At 49.9% G+C, this 15,045-nt stretch overlaps 1 protein-coding gene across 5 annotated transcripts in view; it reads right to left on the minus strand.

Moving 5' to 3' along the window:
* The window catches only part of LOC101932048 (tripartite motif-containing protein 10-like), a 57,797-nt gene that overhangs the window by 33,480 nt on the left and 9,272 nt on the right, over positions 1-15,045 (minus strand). Inside the window, exons 2-5 of one of the 5 annotated variants that reach the window (XR_010592033.1) lie at positions 10,813-11,266; positions 7,803-7,898; positions 3,808-5,023; positions 543-1,578 (exon numbers count right to left, since the gene is read on the minus strand). Coding sequence is in view for 3 of the 5 variants with exons in the window: in XM_065564665.1 (XP_065420737.1) it covers positions 4,769-5,023; positions 7,803-7,898; positions 10,813-11,229 (768 nt within the window). In the remaining 2 variants the exon portion in view is untranslated. Of the gene's footprint in view, positions 1-506; positions 5,024-7,802; positions 7,899-10,812; positions 11,270-15,045 lie in introns of those variants that run through there. The other 4 variants (XR_010592032.1, XM_065564665.1, XM_065564664.1 and 1 more) reach the window with 4 other exon arrangements.

Raw genomic sequence — 15,045 nt, forward strand, 5'->3', positions numbered from 1 at the left:
TCCTGGTGCTGCCCCATTCATAGTGGCAGAGACACAGCCAAGAAGGTGCTAGAAGCTTTTGTCGAGGAGGGAGCAGAAGAGGCAGGCAGATACCAGATTTAACCGCCCCCCCCCCCACGAGGGAAGCTCCCTCCCCTAATGCAGCCTCCACTCCCAGGCCAGGGAACAGAGAGGAAGGTGCAGTGTTGGGGAAGAGCTGCTTAAGACCAGAGAGCGGGAGGTTGCATTGGGTGGGGTAGCCCCATCCCCAGCCCAGAGAGAAGGGAGGAGCTGCCGGCATCACAGGAAGAGCATCTCCCCAATCCAGGAAGCAGGGAGCAGTTCCAATGGAAGAGTCCAGCCCTGCCCAAAGGAAACGCAGGATGTTGGAGAAGAGTGAAGAGGAGACTCCCTGCACCGGGTGAAGCAGAGGGATGTGGCACAGAGCTCTGTTCGGGTGCAACTCAATTAAGAGTAACAGAGGGTCCTGTGGCACCTTTAAGACTAACAGAAGTATTGGAGCATAAGCTTTCGTGGTTGAATGCCCACTTCTGTTAGTCTTAAAGGTGCCACAGGACCCTCTGTTGCTTTTTACAGATTCAGACTAACACGGCTACCCCTCTGATCAGTTAAGAGTGTTTCTGTTCATCACAATGGGCTTGAACTGAGCACTAAGGGTGGTGTCAGGACTGTTTGTGTGGCCCCGTCCCCTCCGTGGCCCTGACCTAGGCCCTGCCCCGTGGCCAGGCTGGGAGACTTGCCCACTATGAAGATCCCCTGACACTCCACTTGCCCTGGACATAGGTCTGGGGTTCTGAGAGCAGCCCCCGGCCCATGTCCCCGCTACCTGGGGTATGCAGGACTCCCTAATGCAGTCTGGGCTCCCTGGCTGGTGTCCCGGTTCTGGCTTCTGGCCTGGTCAGGGGGCAGGGACTCAGGGAAAGAGGAGCAGGGGTGGAGCCACTGAGGGAGGCCAGCACCAGGAAGAAGTTGGTGCCACGGGCACAGGCTGCACTACACAGAGAGGAGCTGATCAGCTTCCCTGCTCAAAGAGCACAGACACTACCTGCGATGCTTCACACCTGCCCAAGACTTGCAGTTTTTGGGGGCAATATGGCCCTCTTCTCCCTCAAACTATGCCCATGTTGAAAAGTGTCCTAGTCATCCCACTTTTAAAAGTGTGGGGGGGGGGGAAGAGGGCAGGGGAACATCGGCCCTTGGATCTCCTTATCATTTAAAAAGAAGAACAGGAGTACTTGTGGCACCTTAGAGACTAACAAATTTATTAGAGCATAAGCTTTCGTGGACTACAGCCCACTTCTTTGGATGCATCTACTTTTTGCGGATACAGACTAACACGGCTGCTACTCTGAAACTTATCACTTAATGTGTTATTTTTAGGACTATGAGTGTCATGGTCGCTGTCAGTTTGGTTGGTAACTTTAACTACGATCTCATGAAGATATTTTCTCTGGAATTTTCTCATCATTTAAAGACAATCTTCACCCACAAACTCACCCTGTCTGTGTGCTCCAAATGATTCACCCCCTTCAATTGAAAGAAAAATGATTTTTCTCTTCAATTCAGACAGCAGAGTGTCTGGAGGGAGAAAGGAGAAGAGAGGTGAGATTTCAGACTTTCATATTTATAACAGCGTCCCTACTCTGAAACTGTTTTATAATTATGACAGAGGCACAGAAACACACTCATTTATTTAATATAAAGAGATCTGAAACCGTCTCTTTCCTCTCTGATTTGTACATCTCCCAGCACTAGAGCCAGCATCCTTGCAGCCTCACATCCATCCCAGGACTTTGTAAGAAAGATTTACTTTTCCCTCATCATCCCCTCCCACCTTTCAGACTCTTTTGTCGTAACCTAGATCCAGATCGTACAAAGACTTTGGCATAAAAGTAACTTTACCCACTTGGTTCCCTTTGACACTAAAGGGATGTTGAGAGTTTGTGAAATCCTGGTCTAATTGTGAGCTGTTGGGTTTGTTTACTCAGCATCTCTACAGAGAGAAGCACGACGGGGCCTTGTCCTCCATAGGCAGTAATAGAAATAATAATAAAACCATTTTATAAATGTGGAAATTGAGGCAGGGTGAAGGTTGGCTCCATGGGCCAGATTCACCCCTGTACCGGCGAAAGGAGAGAGGGGAGGGGCCATTTGTGACTCTGTTGTTCAGTGGCTGCAGGGGCCGGTGCAGACCTTGGCACAGGCTGAGGAAGTTCTGAAACAGCCAGAGAGTTACATCCCGATGACAATGTCCCCCGTGTGTCTTGCCCAGTGTGTAGAGTGTCAGAGGCCCAGTTTTACACTGCCCAGGTCCCTCTGTCCGTCGTCCCTCGTCCACCCCTTCCCTCTTCCACCCGCCCTCACCACCCCCACCCCATTCCCAGCCCTCTCAGGAACACACATTGTGCCTGCAGCTGTGGAGGAGGCACAAGAGGTGCCTGGGGTGGAGGGATCCCTCACCGTGGGGGAGGGGCTTTCTCCTTCCCTGCTACAGCCCATTTGGCCCAGACTAGCTGCATACGGGTCCAGAGCTCAGTGATGGGCTGGGTCTGCCTTTGAGAAATGTGCCCCATGGCTGTTGATGTGGCAGTAGACTGGGAGGGCTCTGAGATATAGAGAGTTCTTTGCCACGTGTCTCGATGTTGCGTGTTGCCAAAATGCTCTGTATTCAACTGACCACCATATTTGGGGTTGGGAAGGAATTTTCCCCCCCCCCCGTCAGATGGACAGAGAGGCTTTGGGATTTTTTCTGCCTTCCTCTGCAGCGTGGGGCATGGGTCGGTGGCAGATTTAAACTAGTGTCAATAGTGGATTCTCTGTAACTTGTGTAGCGTGGCAGTTACCCTGTACCTGGGATAAAAGGAGTTTAAAGGTGAAAAGCAGCTGAGGTTGGCTGATTGGGGAGGCAGCCACAGCGGGGTCCAGTCCCAAGTAGGCCACACCTGGCCCTGGGAGCACAGGGTACCTCAGACAGAGCAGTGCTGGGGAAGGGCAGGCAGAGCTGGGGAGCTCTGGCCTGGCAAGTCCCAGGCTGAGGCCTTGCAAAGGGCCAGGGATGGTACTAGGGCTGCAGGGAGACAGCTGGGATAGAAAGGCAGCAGGTCCAACCCCTTTGCCAATGATGAGTGGACATTGTGGACTGCAGGATGCCCCAGAGAAAAGGGGCTAGATAATGACTGGCAGTAGCCACTGAGGCAAGGTGGATATACAGGGTTGGGGATCCCCTGGGAGGGGAGACCCAGAGTGTGGGGGTACTGCTGTGGGCAGAACCTCAAAGTAAGAGGCATCGGGGTCCAGGAGGTACAAGGGGGCCTGAGGCAGGAGAGACACTAACCAGCAGGGCGTGCTTCAGAGCTGAAGAGCTAATTCCCAGGATGACCAGCAGGAGGTGCTGCACCGGTGAGTGCTCAACCTGTTACACTTGAAGTCTTTAAATCATGATTTGAGGACTTCAGTAACTCGGCCAGAGGTTAGGGGTCAATTGCAGGAGTGGGTGGGCGAGATTCTGTGGCCTGCAATGTACAGAAGGTCAGACTGGATGAGTGTGATAGTCGCTTCTGGCCTTAAAGTCTTTGAGACATTTCTTACTTTACAGTAATTGTAATGGCAAGGCAGGCTTTTGGTAGAAATAAAGGTTTGACTTAATCCATCTGATTGTCTTGGACCCCAAGTGCAGGGCATTCTCACCCAACAATAAAATAGAAGCATCATCTAAGTGTGACCCAATTGACCAACAACATTCTCTTCCCACAGTCTCAGCGGCTCATCCCAATTACCATTCCTAGATCTATTTTAGGTACCTTTTACCTTCCTCAGAGTCTCCGATAGCACAATAGTTTTCTGGGAGAAATCGCTGACTTGCTCTTCCAGTTCAGGAGAAATCTCCTCTGGCTGCTCAAACTTCCTCTTCTCACACCTAGACAGAAACAATTTCACGTGATTGTATTTCATTTAGTGACTCATTATAAATTCTGGCTAGTGAGTTGCTGCTCTAATGGGCCTGGAGTTAGAATTCCTCGACTTCTCCCAGCCTCAGAACAGGTGCAACACAGGCCATGGCCATGAAATGTTCCCCTCAAAGGACCATTAATATTCTTCAACTCTGGCCTGGAGAGATCAGCTCTGGGGATAAAGAGGGAATTGAGTCTCCATGGCCAATTCACTTCTTGGCCTCCATGCTCTGAGGGACAGGAAGTTCCTGGGTGAAGTGATATAGAAATGTGACCACTAGGAACTAGACTGAGACACCAACTCCCCTCTCCCCAGCTCATTCCACACAGGTTTCCAAACAGCCGTCAGGCTGCTGGCCTGGGCTGAATGGAGACCAGGGCCCCAGCAGTGACAGGCCCATATTCCATCCCCACAATCCTGAATCAGCCCGTCCCCCAGGGATGTGACATCTCTAGGAAATACTTGAGGTCAGTCTTTCCCACTGAATGGAGAATTCCAGAGTCTTCTGTGCAAGTGTGAGGACCTCAGGATGAAGTTGATCAGAGAGATTTATATCTAACATGTGACCTTCCCCACACATTTTGCTGTAGAGCCCTGGGGAGATGCAGTGCTAACATCACCACCAAGCTCTTTCCCAGCGTTGTGAAGTGTGAGGGAGAGTGAGAGAGCCATGTACCTGCTCAAGGTGCTTCTGACATCCTAGAGGAGAGAGAGAGAAAAGAATCTCAGTCCCATCTGACACAAACAGGGGGTGCCAGGGAAGGGATTTAGGAAATATGGGGGAGGAAGGCCCTGCCCCAGCTACTATGCTCCAGTGCTAATGTTTTTCATTCAGTCTCACCTGCAGAAATTCACTCGCTGGCTTCTGACACTTCCCCTCCATCTCACTGATCAGCTCACTGAGATGGGAAATCTGCTCGGAGAGTTTACTGACATTTTCATTCTGGATCCTCACAATCTCCTCATCCAGCTTCTCCAGGTGGACCAGCAGGAGTCGCTCTTGTTCCCCCAGGAACTGCTGCAGTTGCTGAAATTCAGTCACAATCTTCTGCCTCTCGGTTTGTGTTTGTTTCTATATGAAAATAGGGAAAGGGCTGGTCAGAGACATGGATGGCTCCTGGGGTCCTTTTATGAAGTGGTGAGTGTGCAACAGAGAGAATTTCTTTGAAAATTTCTGACAACTGACTATACCCTGTGTGCATTGGTGCCGACACTGTGGGTGCTCTGGGACTGGAGCACCCACGGGGGAAAATTAGCAGATGCTCAGCACCCACCAGCAGCCAAGTTCCCCCTCTGCCCCCTTCACCCCCACTGACCAACTCCTCCCACTCCCTCCCAGTGCTTCCCACCTGCTCCGAAACAGCTGTTTTGTGTTGTTTGGGATGCTCCAGGGGGCAGGGGAAAGAGGAGGAATGTGGCAAGGTGGGGCTGGGGCAAGGACTTGTGGGAAGGGATAGAATGTGGACAGGGTGATGGTGGAGCAGGGGCAGGAAGAGGCTGGGCAGGGGCAGAGTCTTGGGAAAGAAGTGGAATGGGAGCAAGGCCTGTGGATTAAAAATAAGAATTAATACATTTATGTTGTGGAAAATGTAAGAAAGAATGATTCCAGAACAGACCCCGGATTTGGCCTGACCATTAGAAAGAAATATGTGTCTCAGCCTGCTCTCCCAACCTGCTGAGTTTGTGCTAATTGAAACTGGCCTGCCAGTTTGCAAGGTCTGTGCTAATTGTAGAAAAACATTCCGAGACAAAGAGTTGTCCTAAAAGTGATAAGATAACAACATGTTACAAATGGTTTTTCTAAACTCAGGAACAAGATTTGTTTTTCCTCCAGTTTCACATTCCTATCTTGCTTGTTTTCTTTTCATATATGACAAGTGGCATGGTGTGGCAGGGCAGAGGTCTAAACCCCTTGGATGCCCTTCCAAAGGGGTGGCTCCCCTCCCCCCGCTTCCTGGCAGAGCGGCTGGGTATGGGAGCCCAGACATAGGCACTGACTCCGTGGGCTCTCTGGGGCTGGAGCACCCATGGAAAAAAATTGGTGGGTGCTCAGCGGGGCCCGGGCCAGGATTTGGGGAAGGGATCCAATAGGGGCAGAGTTAGGGCGGGGACTTTGGGGATGGGGTTGGAATGGGGACAGGGCCGGGGGCAGGGATGGGGTGGATTCGGGCCGGGACCAGGGGCAGGGGGCACGGGCACCCACCAGCACCGGAGAAAGTTGGTGCCTATGAGCCCAGACACTCAGCAAGGAGCTCAGCTACAGGCCCTAATGAGGGCAGGCTCAGGGGAATCAGCTGAGTCAAGTGGCACCAGCTGGGCTGGTGACTGGGAGGAGATATAAGGCCAGGGAAAGGCTTAGACTGGAGGTTAGCCAGGGGAGAGGAGAGGGGGACTACAGTTCTGTCTCTACCGGCTGAAGGAATCCTCAAGGGCGAGAAGACCCAGGGAAGGGTCAGTGTGGAGATCGGTGTTGGGCAAATTGGGATTGCACTAAGCACTGTAAATAAAGAGACACGAGTGAAACACCTGAAAGAGGTGTTGGAACCCTTTTGTTGACCAGCCTGAGCACAAGGACGAGAGGGAGGGAACCTGTGCAGACCCTGTGACACATGGATAGATTCATTGGAGTCTGTCATGCCCCAATGATTTGAGAATAGTTGTTAAGTGAAATAGAGTGTGATTGTAAAGGTATGTTTGAATGAGTAATACAAGGTTGAAGTGCCAGCCTAATAAATAATAACTACCCAGGAACATTTGGCCGAAGAATGCGCAGGATGGAGATAACTGGATGACCCCGTAGGGCAAACTGGAATCCACCCCCAACTACGCCAAGGACGGAGGGGCCGAAAAACTGAAGAACAAGATAACAACAAGCTGTCACTGCTGTGCCATCTGCATGATGGACTATCATTTCAAACCTGAGAACAGTGATTGATTATCACTTCAAACGTAAGAGCAGCATGACAAAGCAAACCTTATAGATTTGAATGAGGATGAATTCCTATAAAGACAGATTCTGAAGACTGAGAACTTTGAGTCTGGTTCTGCAACCACCCTCCAGGAGCATCGGCTGTGCCTCTGACAAGACTCGGCTCCATCCTCGTGTCCAAACCACCTGGCTAGTGGCTTGGCACAAGCAACTCTAAGGCTGGTAACTATGATAACAACCTTGCAGAACCTGTGTGTGAATGAATGTGAAACTGAATGGCATGTTATAGCTATAAACTGCTTACTATGATTCTTTCTGTATTCACAATAAATGTGGCATTTTGCTGTATCCCCTTTAATAAAATCCTGCTAGTTTTTATGTTATTGGTATAACAGACCAGGGGCAGGGTGGGGGATTGAGCACCCCCTGGCTAGAGGTGAAGTCTGCACCTATGCCTGTGTGTACTAGGCTGAGAACTCTCACACCTTCCTTTTTGGCCCCTGTATCCCTCTGAAAGGGATGTTCCATGTCTGTTATGGTCAGCATATTGTTATTCATGGTCTCTGTGAATTCAAACCCAGAGCAGCAGGAGGCAGGACTCAGTACTACACTGACACAGATGCCAGGGAAGAAAAAAGAACAAATATGTTAACAATGCACAGAATGACCAGACACAGTGGACAGCACCTCACAGGTGACATTCTGTTCACTTGGGGGATTTCTCTGAAAGCCAGAAGGGCGAGACATTAACTCATCAACTGAAATGGAAGCTTGGGGCTTGTCTACACATGAATCTAACCCAGAAATCTGTGATCATGGAGAAACACACACAAGTCCATGTTCACCAAGGCCATATAGGAATCTGCCTCCAAATGGACCTCCCAGTGCCAGTCCCTGCCAATTTATAACAACAGGCACCTACCAGATACTCCTGGCTTTTTCTTTCTCCAGTCATTTTAAATTCCAGAAGCTTTTCTCTCTCTTGCCGCCGAGTCTTCAAATGGGCCTGGATTTTTTCCTGAAGAACCATAAAGGATTTAAGAGGTTTCATTTAGATGGGTGAGAGGGGTGTGGAGCTGGGTGTTTTTCCACCCAAAACCCAAGATGATTGTTGGTGAATTGCTTTGTGACATCAGGACCACCAAGGAGATGAAACCTTATTAATGCAGACTGGGAGTGTGTCATAGTCTGACTTGTTACAAAATCAGGTTCAGGTATTTTAGTAATTAGAGTGAGATCTCAATTATAACCAAGCTTTATTGGTATTTATGAATTGATTAGTGGTACAGCACATAATAGGACACTGGAGTCACATGGGGGTGAATCAATAAACCTGTGTTTGAGAAGGTTTAATGAACAAAATGATATAAATCCCAGAAGCCACCAGGTCCCTGGATGTGGCTTTGTCTGGTGAAAAAGAGACAGGAGGAAACTGAGGATGCAGGAGGACACCTGTGAGGGTGGGGGCAGGAGTGTGGGGTGGCACTTTAATGTAGAATGATGCAGGTGGGGGTATGCTTACAAAGGCGGTGGTGGGTCCAGGCAGGCCAACTGACAGTTGGAGGTGGGCCCATGCAGGCAGGCGTGGGGATGTCCTATGTTCAGGGGATGCTTCCATGGCCACCCTAATTAAACAGGCTTATTTGTCTTAAGAACGGTTGGGGTTTGCCCCAGTGCTGTCCTAAACCATTTCCATGGCAATGCCCCCTAGGCAGGTACCCCATGGTCCCATTCCTCCATAAAGATCCCGGGAGCAGTGGAGTCTGGGAGATTTCAAAACACTGCCTGGTGGGACTAATGGAACCACTTTGGCTGATCCTTGCCCACATACACAACAGGTCAGACTTGCACCGGTCAGCTCCAGCCTGTGGTTAGTTTTGCTACAACCCAGTCTAATCCCAGTGGTACTTGGCATGGACCTGAGCTGTCTGGAGCCCTTTTGTGTGCGCGAACTGAAGGTGCTCGGGGTCCCATGCAGCGGTTAGCCCAGTGACCTCCTCTAGTGCAGGCCAGCAGCATCTGAGTTTAACCCCTCAGGGAGCAACACAGGAGTTCAGAATCCCAGTGGGAAACCTCGTCTCCCTGCTGGTCCTGGGGCCTTTATCAAGGAGTCTTTTCCTCCTAATGGCCAAACTTCATCACTGCTCAGTGCTGCTGGGGGTTGGGAGGGGGAGGCAGCATAGCTTAGTGGATAGGAGACGGCACTTGGACTTGGAAAAGTGGGTGCTATACCCAGCCATGCCACTGACCTACTGAGTGACCTTGGACAAGTCACTTCCCCTTACTGTGCCTGAGTTTCCCCTCCCACCCTTTGTCTGTCTTGTCCAGTTAGACTGTAAATGGCTCAGGGTTTTGTGTAGGGCCCCTCACAATCGAGGTCAGATCTCATCTGGGGTCTATAGGGGCTTCTGGGAGGCAAATAATATTAAACAAACACTGTGATACAATCAGTAATAACAGACACAACTTGTAACTCCCCCTTCTGCACTCTGAAAGCAACACTCTCACATAGACTGTCCTGCAGTTCTTGTGAATTCAGCATCATCTAGACTCAAACCTCATGGATCATTTAACAGCCTCTGGGCTGTAGGAAGGTCCCATAGTTCACTGGTGGGAGCTGGGTTTGAAAAGGATTCAGCTGTTCAGAGAAAATACTTTCCCGCCATCAGACAAATTTAAAATCTTCCTCTGTTGCTTTCCTTGCGAGGCTGGAGTATCGTTTATGGGTATATCCGCTTTCATGCAGTGAAGGCTACACACAGCTGAATGATGCAGTTACACCTGTGTCAGGCAGGGCCACCAGCAGGGGAGGCAAAAGGGGCAGCTGCCCCGGGGCCTGGTGATTTAAAAGGCCCCGGGGCTCATGGCAGCCGCCGCTGCTCCTGCAAGAACAGCGGTGGCCGGAGCCCCAGGCCCTTTAAATCGCCGCTGGAGCCCTATGCAGCACGGCCTGGGCCGTGCTGAAGGGCTGTCTAGGGTAGGCTAGCCCCAGCCCCGCCCCTTCTCCCTGAGGCCCTGCCCCTTCCGGAGACCCAGAGCTGCCCCCCCACACACCCTTGCCCAGAGGCCTGGCGAGTCTGTCAGCAGCCCTGGTGTAAGGCAACTTGTGATGCTACTAACCTGTAATTAAAATTCAAAGTAATTACCCATTAGACTGAACAGCAGCTCTGTATCTTGTACACCCGGAACCACTGTGTGAGCTCTGTGAGCCCAGGACAGATGGGAAACCCGACAGATTGAAGTGAGATCCTCTTCACGGAACAGTTTCAGAGCCTCCTGGTGTTCCCCACACACCCTCTTCCCTCCTGCCCCCTGTGAAGCCTCTAAACTCAGCTGTTTCTATGGGGGCAAGACCCCAGACCCTGAGCATCCCCAATCTCCCACCCACCCACTAAGTGGGCAGAATGTGGCCCCATGGCCCCGGAGCACAGGGATGGCATGCGGCCCCAGCCTGCCCCAGCCTAAAGCTCAGGCAGCCCCAGGAGACTGAGGGTCCGGGAGCTATGGTGGAAGCAGGGAGGTGCCTGGGGGTGGAGTGTGGGTGGGGCTACACCTGGCAGTTTGGGAAGGCATTGCCTTCCCCTGCCTCTGATACCTGCTGCCCATGCTGTCAGGTGTGTGGTGAGCACAGTTCATGCCTTCCATGCCTGGCCTGGCAGCAGCACAGCCACATCTTGCTTCAGTCCTGTGTGTGAGGAAAGTGCCTCACATGGAGCTCTGGTGCCCATGTCTCCCTAATGACAGGCTGGGTGCCTGCCATCAGTGGCCAGGGCTCCCTGCACCTGCTCAGAGGAAGGAGACTGTGGGGGAGAGATTTAGGTGGATCCAGAGATCAGGGAGAAAATCTGGGAAATTAGGAGATTCTGTGGCTCTGAGAGATGGAGTCTGAAAAGGAAAGAATTGAATTAACCCGGATCCACAGTGTTTCCTACCTTGTATTTCTGGGCAGCTTCCTCCATGAGAAGCATCGGGTGAGATCTGTGCTGGGGGGATCTCTCACAAACCACACACGCGGCTTCCCTGTCCTCTTCACAGAACAGATCCAGGGCTTTGCCGTGTCTCTCACACAGATTCTCTTTTCCTGGTTTGAAATCCAGTTGTTTGAGTTTTTCCACTATATTTGCTAGCTGATAGTTACTCTGGAGAGCCCCTTTCCGGATTCGGACTCTGCAGCTGGGGCAGCACAAGGGGTCAGAGTCCTGCTCTTCCCATGTCTCACAGTGCTGAGTGATGCAGACCCGGCAGAAGTTGTGCCCACACTGTATGGTGACTGGGTCCGTCAGATATTCCAGGCAGATGGGACAGTTGGTTTCCTCTTGGATTTCCCATACAGGAGTCGCTGAGGCCATGGCTGCTGGGATCTCTGGGCTTCTGTTCTCTCTGCTTCTGCTCCGGATCATAAATTGTTTTGTAGATAGTGGAGAAAAGACAAATTAATAAATAAAATGTTAGTTTTCATTCCATTCCATCTGTTTTATGAAAGACATTCTTTTCAGTTGATTCATTAAAAAATAGAATTGTAAAAATGAAACAAAAATAATTTTGTTCAAAAGTAGTGATGAGAAATAATTTCCCTGGGTTAACCATGCCCGCAGATTTGCTCATGAAAATGAGGCTTTTCACACGGCAGAGAACAATCTGTCTCACAATATGTTACACTGCCTCTCTCACAGGCATGTCATCAAACCTTCCCTAAACACAGGACCATAAATCACCCCTGCTATCCTCTCGTCCATAGCTCTGTGGCCACAAAAAATACAAGGCAACGTGAACTTGCCCATGGGATAACAATGTTACCCTGGATACACACAATCAGTTGGGTCCCAAAGTCCCTGTTTAAGATGCTTAAATCTCAGTTTCTGAAGCACTTCAATGTAGAAAATTCCTAAGGAATCCTATAGGTGCCTAAACTGACTCAGTGCAGTGGTGCCAGATCTGGGCGGGGGGTAAGGGGGGCCATGGTCTCTCCACCTTTTAATATGGGCATAGGAGCCTTGGAAAGGCAGGAAGCAGCAGAGGCAGGGGCTGCGATTTGCAGTGGAGGAGCTGGTCATGCCCTGCCCACTTCCTCCTCTTCCCCCTGAGGTCCTGTCCCCTGGCCAGGCTGGAAGTCAGAGCCAGGTTGTGGTAAGGGCTGCCCAGGGAGCCTGGGCTGCTGTGGGGAACCCCATATCTTCCACCTGCCCTGAGGTGCAGGGACAAAGGTCAAGGGCTGCTCTCAGGCATCTTGGAGGCCTGCCCAGGGCAGTTGGAGTTGTAAGGATAAGGCCTTTTTCTGTAGCCGTATTGTAAGGCCTAAAGCCTAAGGTCTTCGTCTGCAGCCAGATTAGAAGAGCTGCAGCCATTAGCTGAGAAGCAGGAAGTCACATCCTCTCATTCTAGCTAAATTACATTAAAAAAATGTTAATATTGGGCTGTTAAGAAGGAGACCCTGTCGTAATGGCACCCACTATCACCAGATAAGGAAACAGATCTTAAGATGGTTGAAGAAAACTTAGTTTGGTAGCATCCTATCTAACAAGAAATCAGTTATCAGTAGTTGTGGTTGTGAAATCCTCATTTCTTTATTGTTTTGTCTTTATGGTCCCCATTTCCCCATTGTTTGTCTGTATGAGCTCTGTCTGGTTCTCTGATAGTCTCTGTCTGTTTTATAATTAATTTTTCTAGGTGTAAATCAATGAAGGTGGTGGAATATAATTGGTTAGAGAATTACATTACAATATGTAAGGATTGTTTAGTAACATTTTAGTATAATGATTGGTTACGGCAGTGGTCCCCAACGCGGTGCCCGCAGGCCCCATGGCGCCTGCCGGGGCATTTATGTGCGCCTGCCTACTGACAAGGGAGCGCTTCCACCGGACAACCCGCTGCCGAGGAGCGTGGCCGCCAGACAACCAGCCGCCGAAATGTGGCAATGCCAAGAAGCGAGCTGCTTCTCAGCGGCGTTTCGGCAGTGACGCTTCTTGATGACGCCGCTTCTCTATGGCATTTCGGCGGCTGGTCGTCCGGCATCCACCACACTCTTCTGGGAACATGAATATGCTATTGCAACAGAAAGGTTGGGGACCACTGGGTTAAGGTATAGCTTAGCAGGACTCAAGTTTCACTGTATAAATTAGGGTCCAAAAGGAAAGTCTTTGGGAACCAACTCCAGGACACAGCCCCAAAGATCAGAGCTCCCAGACCTCAACACTCTGCCAATGACCCTGTGCAGAAACTGGAGTCCCCCAGATGGACCTGATCCTGACTGGCCATCAAGAAAAGTTTATCTGTCTTATTCGGAGTGGGGAGCACTGTATGCTTAGCGTGTACAATCTGTTTTGGTGATTGTTAATAACTAGAGGTTAAGTAGACTATTACTGTGTAAGGCTCTTTCACTGTTAAAAGACCCCCGCACACCCGCGGAGTAATATGTAGGAGCTGGATTTTATAATGTACTATGAGAATTAATGTATGATTTGATTTCATCCCTGTCAGCCACCCTTTTGAATAGCAGAAAGGAAAGACAGACCAGAACAATCCTTATGACTAATTATGGTCATCCTTTTGTTTTAGAATAAGTTATAAAGCTACTATGGTTTCCTATATGTATTACAAATTAGGAAGTAAGAGACAGGGTTCTCTATTGTGTCTATGTTAAGTAGCTTAGAGGAACATTGAAGGCCTGGGTCTCAATGTAAATTGGCTTGGTTATTGATTGTAAAACTTAGCAGGGTTTAAGTTGCAATGTCCTTTTGCTCAATATAAAATACTGCTGTTTGTATTCTCAATCTGTTTGTGTGAATGAGGAATGTATGCATTAGAAAAAGATAAGGTGTGAAGGCCATTGTTATAGCCAGAGTCAAGGAAGGAGTGAAGAAACTTAAAGGACATCAAAGAATCATCAACACGCATCCATAAGGAAGGGCAGATTGACGACCCTGAGGTAAAGGCTGGCACCCCTAAAGACAATTGATTAAATCGGAACAAAGAACAGGATGACCCTCTCGGAGGTGTATTGGAATGTTTACACCAATTAAGAAGTAACCGGTCACTAAGTGACACAGCAGAATCCATAGGCTTCAACAGAGAAGAAATCCTATAAGAACAGGGTGCTTTGCCATAGGACTTTGGGTTTGTCTTGCCACACTCCAGGAGCATCGGATCGCGACCGATAGAACCCCGCTCCTCTCTGCGACCAATCTGGCTGGCCACTAGATTGATCCAGACTCTGGACTGGTAACTATAAACATCACTGCAGGAGTGTGTGTGTGTGTGTGTGTGTGTTTATATATATAAAAAGCATATGCTACTGTGGTATTCTCAATAAACGCTGTGTGTATTTACCTTCCTCTATAAAGATCCCGTGTGCTTTGTATGAGCATAACATAAGGTTACACCTGAGCCCTAGGAACCAGTGGGTGTCCCTAGAGTGTGTGAGTAACAGAGAATTTTGTGCAGGTAACAGTGTGTCTGGGGCTCCCCACAGAAGCCCGGACTCCCGGGGTGGCTCTTACCACTGCCCAGCTCTGGCTTCCAGCTTGGGTGGCACCTCAGGGGGAGCAGGAGGGGCAAGGGATGGAGCCAGGGTTCTGGTGCCGGTGGCGCCCCCACTTCTGCACAGGCTCCGGCACTCCTGACTCAGTGCCTATGTTGTACTTAAAGTCCTGCACAGGATCTTTTCAGGGGGAATAAGGCAAAATGCCACATTTATTAGTAATACATGTATTCATGAACACTGTATTATATGCATATAATATATTACACTTACACTCACACACACACACAAACACACTCCATCTTGTTGTTACCAATTAGTTGCTCCCCTTAACTTCACTGGCCAGGTGAGTTAGATGGGGGAGGGGGTGGAGCCGGGCTTCTGCCGATCCGGATCGATGCTCCCATGTTGACAAGACGAGACCCGGGGTCCTCTGCAAGACACCTCACTTTTATAGCAGCTTTCCTCTTCTGCAAATCTAGACCAGATTCAAACTCTGTGTCTGTGGCCATTGGTCCTTTGTGCTGCTTTCTTTTGAGTGTTGTCCCAACGCTGCAAAGAGGGTGTTTCCAAAAGAAGGTGCTTGCTTCTAACCCCCGAGGCCGTCAGTATGTCTGCTTGTCTTTAATGAGCCCACTTGACACGTTTTATTGTCCTTGGGTCTGGCTCCCAGCCCCTCTCCAACAGT

Source organism: Chrysemys picta, chromosome 12 (assembly GCF_011386835.1).
Source record: "Chrysemys picta bellii isolate R12L10 chromosome 12, ASM1138683v2, whole genome shotgun sequence".
NCBI lineage: Eukaryota > Metazoa > Chordata > Testudines > Emydidae > Chrysemys > Chrysemys picta.